This window comes from Callospermophilus lateralis, chromosome 11 (genome assembly GCF_048772815.1).
Source record: "Callospermophilus lateralis isolate mCalLat2 chromosome 11, mCalLat2.hap1, whole genome shotgun sequence".
Lineage (NCBI taxonomy): Eukaryota > Metazoa > Chordata > Mammalia > Rodentia > Sciuridae > Callospermophilus > Callospermophilus lateralis.
The window spans coordinates 17503495-17513157 of NC_135315.1; the positions used below are offsets into that span (position 1 = coordinate 17503495).

Sequence of the window (9663 nt, forward strand, 5' to 3'; positions counted from 1 at the left end):
TATTCAAATCACTGGGGGGCTGGGATTGTGGCTCAGCGGTAGAGCACTAGCACGGGCTAGCACAGGCAGGACCGGTTGGATCCTCAGCACCACATAAAAATAAAGGCATTGTGTTTTGTTCATCTACACCTTAAAAATAAATATAAAAAAAATATTCAAATCACTGGGGAAAATGAATTAATAGTAATAGAAGCCTAATGAAGGAGCAAGTAATAAAAGATGCCTACTTTTCACCTTAAACATATTTCAGTAAATGTTTAAAAAAAAAAAAAGAAAGAATGATAGTAGTAGAAGAAAACAGAAGCAATATTTTTTTTTTATAAACTTATGGAAAAGAGCTTTCTAAGTCTGATAGCACAGGCAGAAACCTTTAGCAGTCTTTAGCAGATGTGACCATCCTATCTCTGATGCCCATTAGCAAACAGTATGTATGGATGTGAAGCACATAGAACAGTTTCCACATGTTATTTTAGTTAATCCTCACAAAAATCCTGTAGGAGAATATTATAAACCCTCTTTTACAAATGAAGGAGATCAACTGACCTCGGTGGCTAACCAAGAGCAAAATTCCAGTTCCTATTACAAAGCCTGTTCACCTCCTTAAGAGACAAAAATACTGGGAAATATTTGAAATGTTGAAATACAAAGAAAACCATTGCAAACCATTGTAAGGACTAACATGGATTTATAACATTTTTTTTTTTTTACTAAATATGTTAGTCCTTAAGAAAATAAATCCATAAGAAAAAAGACAAGCGGGGGAGGGCTGTGAAGAGTAGGTGTGTTTCTAGTCAAGCTACCCACCTCTGTCACCAGCACTGCCTTGTGGCCATGGATGAGCTATTGTTATAACGAGAGGTCTCTGTTACCTCATGGAATAAAGGTGATTTCAGATACTTTCTTCTAGTGCTTTTCTAACATTGCATTTTTATTTATATTTTTAATCCTTCTGGAATTTGTTTGTGTTGTGTTTTAGTATGGTTGGAGTAGGGAATCTGTTCCCCCCTACATGAATACCGTCAAAACTATTTTATTTTATTCTTAATATTTTTTTAGTTGTCAATGGACCTTTATTTATTTATTTATTTATTTGTTTATATGTGTTGCTGAGAATCTAACACAGTGCCTCACACATGCCAGGCAAGTGCTCTACCACTGAGCCACCACCCCAGCCCTTAAAACTATTTTAATTAATGGTTGATTCTTTCTTCACTGATGTAAAATACCATCTTGATCTGAACTCTTTTTTCCCATTGATCCAGGTGTCTTTTTCTATACCAGTACTAGCATCACACCACTTAATTCCAGTTGCTTTATAACATATTTCAAGCTATATATTTGGTAGGGCAAGCTCCTGCTCTCCTGATCATTTCATACATTTCATTACTATTCTTATATATTTTCTCTGCCAAAAGAAAAACAAAACAAAAACAAAAACAAAAAACAAACAAAAAAACTGTCTTTGAATTTGAATAGGACTACATTGAATTTGAAAAATGAATTTGTGAATTAACATCTTCACAACATTCTAGGAACATGTAATCTCATGCCCATATATTCATTTCTTCTTAATGTGCCTCAGAAGAATTCTAGGGCATTTATTTATTTATTTATTTATTTATTTATTGTGGTGCTAGGGATTGAACTCAGGGGCACTCCACCACCGAGCTGCACTCCCAGTCTTTTTTATTTTTATTTTTTAAAAGGAAGCATTTCCTTCCATATTTTATTTTTATGCGGTAAACCAAGTACCTCACGCATGGTAGGCAAGTGCTCTACCACTGAGCTACAATAAAAAAAATTTTTAAAATATTTTTTATTTTAAGACAGGGTATTTCAAAGTTACCCAGGCTTGCCTTAAACTTGATCTTCTTGCCTTAATATCTCGGAATGCTGGGAATATAAGTGTGTGCCACCACACCCAGCTGAACTTTAGTATTTTCACTACATAGATTTTTTTAATTGGATCTTTTTTTTAGTTATACATGACAGTAGAATCCATTTTGATATATAGTTTCAGTTCCTTTCCCCATTTATGCCCCCATTTATTTTTCATACTGCATTGATTAAGACCCCCTCAATGAGGTTGAACAGCAGCAATAACAAGCATCCTAATCTTATCTTGATTTTAAAACGACACTGTTGTTTAAAGTTCTGGCAGACATGTTTATCAAGTTAAGTAGTTCTTTCTTTTTCTATTATTAAGTGTTTTTATTAGGAATTATCTGTTGAATTTTATCTAAAACAGTCAATAAAATATATTAAGTGCCAGCTGCATGCAAGACCCTAAGCTAGGTACTATGGAAGAGTCAGAGAATCATTAATAGGGTAGAATTCCTGCCCTCAGAAAAGTTATTATCTCACTGGGTAGATAAGACTTAAAATAAATAAAAGGAATGAATAGAGACTTGGAGATTAGTGGTCATTGTGATACTTATGTCTGTATTTTCTTCCCAAACAGATTTATTCCCATAAAACAGCATCACAAGATGATAAAGAAAAGTCCTCAAGGTAAATATGAGCCTGGCAATATTTAAATGAGAATTTTATTTTATTTTTAATATTTATTTTTTAGTTGGACACAATATCTTTATTTATTTTTATGTGGTGCTGAGGATCGAACCCAGGGCCTCACACATGGTAGGCGAGCACTCTACCGCTGAGCCACAACCCCAGCCCCTAAATGAGAATTTTAGAACTCATCTATTTCAATCGTAACAGTGAGGAAACTGCTAAAGGCAGAAAGAATACTTCCTCTCATGTCTTCCCTGCTCCAGGAAAACTAGTTCCCCAGCCTGCTGAGGTCAAAGGCACTAGCAGGGATGCATCTGCTGTCTCCATTCCTTAAGGAAAGAGAGTGGAGGGCAAGAGGTTTGGGCTGTGCCTGCTCCCACTGTTCACGTGCATCAGACTCAGCTGGAGCCCTTCTTTGAGGCTTTCAGGGACAGGGAAGGCCTTGGGTCATTAGCGTGCTGTGCTATTCCCCTTCCAGGCTGGCGGAAGTAGAAGTAGAATGTATGAGTCCTTCCTCCAGGTGGTAGGAAAACTTTACCTTCTTGCCTTACTGACCCCCACTCTCTATTCCTTTTACCTAGATTTCATAGAATTTTAACAGGGAGCTTAGAAATAGTAGTTTGTCTCTTCCTTTTATAATAAGAAACGGAGAATAAGAAGGGAAAATATCTTACCCTGTGGTCACAGTTAGTGTCAGAAAATGGTTCCTTTCCAGCTAGGTACTTCTCCATTAATTATACCCACACTTGGGCTGTGAGCAACATTTGATAATGTGAATTAGTAGACATATTTCAATGTAAACATCATCAGTGTTTGAAACAATGCACAGATTTTTTTCCTATTGTTTTTTGTTATGTATATGTCTAAACTGATTTTACAACTCAATCATAAGTGACAGCCTGAAATATGGAAATCAGTGAGCTAGACAACTTTACTAACTGGACTTTGGTATTTACTTGATGTAATTCAACTTGTAGGACAAAGCAGCTAGGAAATAGAAACACCTTCTCCCTCAAAAGCCACCCTGCTCCCCACCCCAAAATGATGATACATGTGAGATTTAAGTCCAAAGAGGACTGATGTGAAAGGCTCTGGAGAGAGTAAAACACTTCAGCCCAGTATGGTTGTGTACTGTACAAGGTACTTAGCCAAGAGGGTAAGCAGAGTTGCTAATCCTGCCTATGCTCATGTGGCTCTTTGGGAACATACATAGAGTTCTGGTAGCCCAGCATGCAGGGAATTGTTTTTAGGACCCCAGGTCTAGCATGATTTTGCTCATTGTGCTTATGAACTAAGGTATAGGCTTTGTCCTAAAAAGACCAAAGGTGCACGTTGCAAAAAGACATGAAAAATGGCATCCATCACTAATTGTCTTGTGCATGTGTTTCCCCCAGGAGCTTTTTCGGGTTTCTGTGTAGGAGAAGCTCAACGGAAAGTGAAAATCAGGTAAATCTGAAGAGGACCCAGTGCTGTGGCCAGGAAAGGCAGCGGGAAGCAGAATTAATGTTCCCCTTTCTGTTTTCTAGGAGGGCTTTTTCTGGTTAAGGCGGCCACTTTGGCTTAGGGATATGTACAGACCTCTCAATGCCACACGTAAGAAAAACATGGCACAGAAGCTACATGACAAGGACTCCTCTGATGAGGATGAGATTTTCAATAAGGATGCTGGGTAAGTGACTGGGGGTGATATAAAATTCTCAAGTGAAGAGGTAAGGAAAAGCTTAATTGCTCCTTTCAAGAGTAACAACCTTGGCTTTGTTCTTCTCCCAGGGATGAAGCCCCATCACAGACCTCTGCTCCTACTGAGGGCGGTGAAGAGGGCGGAGAGTAAATCTGTCTTGCCTCAAGCGACTGGCAAATTTTATTTTCTAATATTGGCTTCTCATCAGTGCTTGTAAAATACTTATTTTTCTCATATTAAAAGGTACAAAATTCACAACCAATCCTAGCCATGTGGTAAAAAGTAACATGTAAATAGTTAAATATGTGTGTATAAACAACAAGGGCATAGGCAAGAAGAGCTGGTCTAGAGCTAGAATCCTCTATGGCAGCCATGCTTCTGTAAGAGGCAGTGTGCGCAGAGTTGGAAAGAGCTTCTAGGCCTCATGCCCCAGTGTAAATAATCATCTTCAGAGGGCCAGAAAACACATCATCTTCAAGGAGTGTGGATTTCTAAATAAAATACCAGTTTTTCTGGTGTACTCTTTCTGGTTCAAGAACCAATCGTTTGAAACATAGTTGACCTCATGCCCATGAAGATCTTCCACCTTCTGGCCCCTCTCACCAGGTATTGGGGTTGCCAGAATATTTGAATCATTGAACTTGCTGCACTGTGGGGCCAAGTTGTGCTTTTCTTCCCAAGCCTTCAAATCATGTGCAAACATATACCCTGTCTTTGTAGGGGATTCTCCACCCTTTAAAAGCTGGCAGAAATTTAATATTGGTTTATTGGTTTTTCATTTTTAAAATGTTGACCCTTGGACATCTAGCAGGATAGGGTAAAGAACATTCGAGAGCAGTAATTTCCCTAGATTTTCCTCCTTGAGTTTTTATTTTGGAAAACATGTATAGAGCTACTTCTCCATTCATATGGACTGCATCAGCCTCTCCTGACCCCACTTAGGGTCACATGTGTACTCAGCTCCCTTCAACTCCATCCAACCCCAAACCTACCCACTTCCTGCCTCATCCAGCGCCATCCACAACTACAGGATTACAAGTGATAATTTGCAAAAGATGCAAGCATTCCTCCACTCCCATCTTTAGCAACAAAGTTGGTAATAAATCACATTTAGTGATACCTGTGTTGAGAATCAAGTTTGAATCCTGTTCCCCCAGTGTTAAAGATTGAACACCCAAGAAACTCCAAGGCAAGCACAAAAAGTTTTATTTAAAGGATAGAACAGAGAGAGAGGGACAGAGGCTTCTCTGCGGAGGTGGGGGTCCAAGTTGGTGCCTGTTAGCACAAAAAGACCAGGCCGGAAGCAAACTTAAGGGATCATCTCAGCCTTTTATTCAAGAACAAAGTTCATGCAGGAATAGGCTATGCAGGAATGGGCAACAGGGTCTCTGAGGGACCCACTTTCCTGGTGGAAAAATGAGCCACTGACCAAAGGAGGAGTTTGGGCTTATATAGGCTTATAGAGGTGATTTAATGAGTGTGTCAGTTTGGGCACTCAAGAATTTCGGTTTTTGCAATGGGAACTGGGTCAGTGGCCAGCACCTGGAGAGGATTTATCTTGGAAGAGATTCATGCTATCAATGTATGGCTTTTTTTTCACTCCCCTTTCCCAGGCCACACCATCTTCAGGTTTTGATTTTCCATATCTAACAGTGTCCAAGAGAGTGGCAGTGTCCTGCCCTTTTACACATTTCAGGTTTCCTTCTCATACCTCCCCTTCCTCCCCTTATCTTGCCTATATGACCAGAATGTTGGAAAGGAGCCTTCCAGGGGTACAGGCAGGAAGCGGGATGTTGCAGGGTGGGGAGTATTAATTGACAGCTCTTTGCAGGGAGGATCCTTGGCAATAGGTTGGAGGAAAGGTAGGTATTAGTATTTTATTTCCTCTTGAATCAGCCCCCATTTTCCCAACCCAATCATTTATCACCTGCACTGCCTGTTCTTTTGCTTCCCCCCTTCAACCAATCCCCCCTCTGAGAATGGAGCCCTTTCTGAAATAAGGGGAAATGGTCGATGACTGCTCTGGCTGCTGCGGGCTGAGAGGGGTGACGGGGGTAAGCCATTTGGGTTTCCCTTTTAGAAATGTTTTGAGTTCCAATTGAGGGTCGACGTTAAAAGTTTGGTTTCGGAAGCAACAGATTTTAAAGTCATGGAGAGGTAGATGCTTCTGTGAGAAAAATATGAGTACTGGAATAAGATTAATATGAAAAAAATGTCACAGCATCTGGAACATGTCAATGAATATCATAATGCTAATAGAAATCAGTAATCTCTCACCAGGAGGTGTAAGATCTAAGAAGTTGATCTTATAACAAGGCCAGTGAGGGACATGACCTCTATTTGGGAAATGTAAATCTTTAAGGATATTAGTTACATTGCCAGAGTTAAAGAATGGAAACTCAACACTTAGTTTTTATAATGTCATGGATGCCCCATAAGATGTAGTTTTCTAATTATGTAGTCTTCTGATTTTTATGTTTAGTAGAGATCCAGTTATTTCTGTCTCTTAAGGCTAGATAATCATACTAGCAAACAGATCAGGCCTACTTGTGTAGAAAGAAAGATTTGTAGCCTTAAATTGACTAATTTTTTAAAAAGTATTTTTAGTTGTAGATGGACACAATGCCTTTATTTATTTATTTATTTTTAAAGAGAGAGAGAGAGAGAGAGAGAGAGAGGGAATTTTATTATTTATTTTTTAGTTTTCGGCAGACACAACATCTTTGTTTGTATGTGGTGCTGAGGATCGAACCCGGGCCGCACGCATGCCAGGCGAGCGCGCTACCACTTGAGCCACATCCCCAGCCCCTGTTTGTTTTTTTAATGTGGTGCTGAGAATCAAACCAAGTGCTTCACACATGCTAGGCAAGTGCCCTACCATTGACTCACAACCCCTGCCCTTAAATTGACTATTGACTAAAAAAACTTCCAACTCTGATAATCTCTTTTGATAATTATTAGGTACTCCTGTCTAAGAATCCCTCTTTTGTAGCCTCCAGTCTTACTTACTCTTGGTGGGGCTAACACAAATGTACATCTTAGGTTAAAATAACTATTGTCTTTCCTTTTAAATGCCTGGATATGGCTGTGCTTTTGTTATAACTGTTTTAGCTGGTCAAATTGACTTTGTTCTTATCTATTGTTATGAGTCAGCTGAGGGCTGGGGTTGTAGCTCAGTGATAGAACGCTTGCCTAGCTGGGTTTGATCCTAAGCACCACATAAAAATAATTGAATAAAGTTTTTTTTCTTTAAAAAAAAAAAAAAGAGTTAGCTGAGTTCCCTCGGGGGGGGGGGGTCACTCTTGGGGACTTGACAACAGCCTCTTAGTTTCTTTAGTGCTATCTGCCACAATGGGTGAGGGTCTTGTTGACCATAGGGCTTCCCTTGGAAGCATCATGGATATCTCCCTCTACAATGACCCTCCTCTTTGCAGCATGTGCATTGGTTGGCTTTCTGTTCTCCAGGGTCTCATTAATCCCTCTGATCAGAATGTCATGTGACCCAAAGTCTCAAAAGCCCTTAGAGAAGTCCCCTTATTCCCTGTGTTCAAGCTGACCTCAAGGGTAAGAGCCAAATATCAGCTCTTTTTTTTCCTGGCCCTTTTACTTCCTTTAGTCTCTAAGCTTTGATCTTAAACATCCCAGCAAGCTAGTTTCACTAGTCTTAAAGTAAAAGTACTGGGTTTTAACTGGAATATCTATACCTTTACAATTATTTACCCCTTATATTTAATTGGGATCAGTTTTAGTACTGGAAGTTAGCCTTATATCCTGTCTGTCCTGTAGGTGATGGCCTATTCTCTCAAATTAACTCAGGTTATTATATTAGAAATTATACTTTTGTAAGGCACTAGCAGATAACAATTATAAAGTTTGTATTTTCCTTAAAATACAAAATGAAATTAGCAAGAGTAAAAACATATTTAGTTTGTATAATAGCTATGAACTAAGAAACATAGTTTTTGTAAAACATAATTTTTATAATCCAAGACCTTTTCTTTAAACTTTAGTTTGAAGAATAATAGTTTGGTAAAATGTTCTTCTAAACCTTATATCTAAAAGATTTGTATACTTGGAAGATATGAATACATTTAGTATACAAAGAGGCCAGTAACAGCACCACAATTACATTGATGTTCTTATATTAACTAAGTTTAGCTTTTAAAGAAAAATTCAGAATCTGTAATGTAGTATAATACTCTAAAATAACAGTTGTTGTTTAACCAGAGTTGTATAAACCCTAATTCCTTTAAGACTAATTCCTCTAAATAATAAAACTTAACAGACATAAGAAATTATCTTGATAAGAACAGATTAATGTTTCAATATTTGACCTTAGGGGAAAACCTTGAATAACTTTAACTGATTGTGCTGCTTATATATATAACTAAGTTTTACACTAACTTTCTGAAATTTGCCCTCTATAAACCTTTTGCAACTTACTAAGACATTTTACAACTTTTTACTTTACCATCCATAAACATTTCTTTTTCCTTCAACTTTCATATTAAAATATATATCTATTTCCTAGTTGTTGACCCCTTTTTAAAATTCATTCTGAAACAACCCTTATAAATTTTTTAAATTTAGATAAATTATTTTAATAAGATGAAATACTTTTATGTTCTTATAGTACTTTAATTGAAACCCAACTTAAACCTCTTATACTGTTTGTGTACAAATTAACACTTGCTAGAACCTTAACTCTTAGTAACCTTGTTTTTAGTGAAGACACAGAAACAAAGCAATCCATTTTCCATTTACCAATTTATGAAAACACATTTAATATTTAAATATATTACCTTATAGAATTTAAGAAGTCAAGAGTACTTGATTTTGATTTTTTTTTTTTAAACTCAGGGGTATTTGACCACTGAGCCACATCCCCAGCCCTATTTTGTATTGTATTTAGAAACAGGGTCTCAACTGAGTTGCTTAGTGCCTCAATTTTGCTGAGACTGGCTTTGAACTCACGATTTTCCTGCCTCAGCCTCCTGAGTTGCTGGAATTACAGGCATGTGCCAATGTACCTAGCTTAATTTTATATTTAGCCATTGATGTTTTAGCACTTTAACTTTGTAAATTTATCAGATGTCTCTAATAAACACATTTATAAAGATTAATCCCATTGATGTTAAATCTAATTTACTCATTTCTAACTGTAAAAACCAATATTAGACAAGTATAGTGAATGTACTATCCATCTCTTCCTTGTTGAAGAAAAATCCTAAAAGCAATGGATGTTACATTGTAGACATTTCATAGAAACACTCTGTTAATTGTCTGACCTCCTAGAAAAACTTGTGAGTTAGCAATTTTACTGGTAGTGCTGGGAACTGAACCCACAGCCTTATATATGCAATGCAGATGCTCTACCAACTAAGCTATATCCCCAGCCCCATGAGTTACCAATTTTAAAGACATCTTTATTCTCATCCATTTTTAAATTGAGCCCTTTTTTTTTAAGT

The 9663-nt window shown here is 37.6% G+C and overlaps 1 protein-coding gene across 1 annotated transcript in view; it reads left to right on the forward strand.

Annotated features, from left to right (window-relative positions):
* Positions 1 to 4457, forward strand: part of Lrrc37a (leucine rich repeat containing 37A) — a 32480-nt gene extending 28023 nt beyond the window's left edge. The window contains exons 12-15 of the mRNA XM_076870686.2: positions 2462 to 2511; positions 3909 to 3960; positions 4041 to 4183; positions 4285 to 4457. Coding sequence (XP_076726801.1) covers positions 2462 to 2511; positions 3909 to 3960; positions 4041 to 4183; positions 4285 to 4345 — 306 coding nt within the window. The 3' untranslated portion in view covers positions 4346 to 4457. The remainder of the gene's footprint in view (positions 1 to 2461; positions 2512 to 3908; positions 3961 to 4040; positions 4184 to 4284) is intronic.
* Positions 4458 to 9663: the final 5206 nt, after the last annotated feature.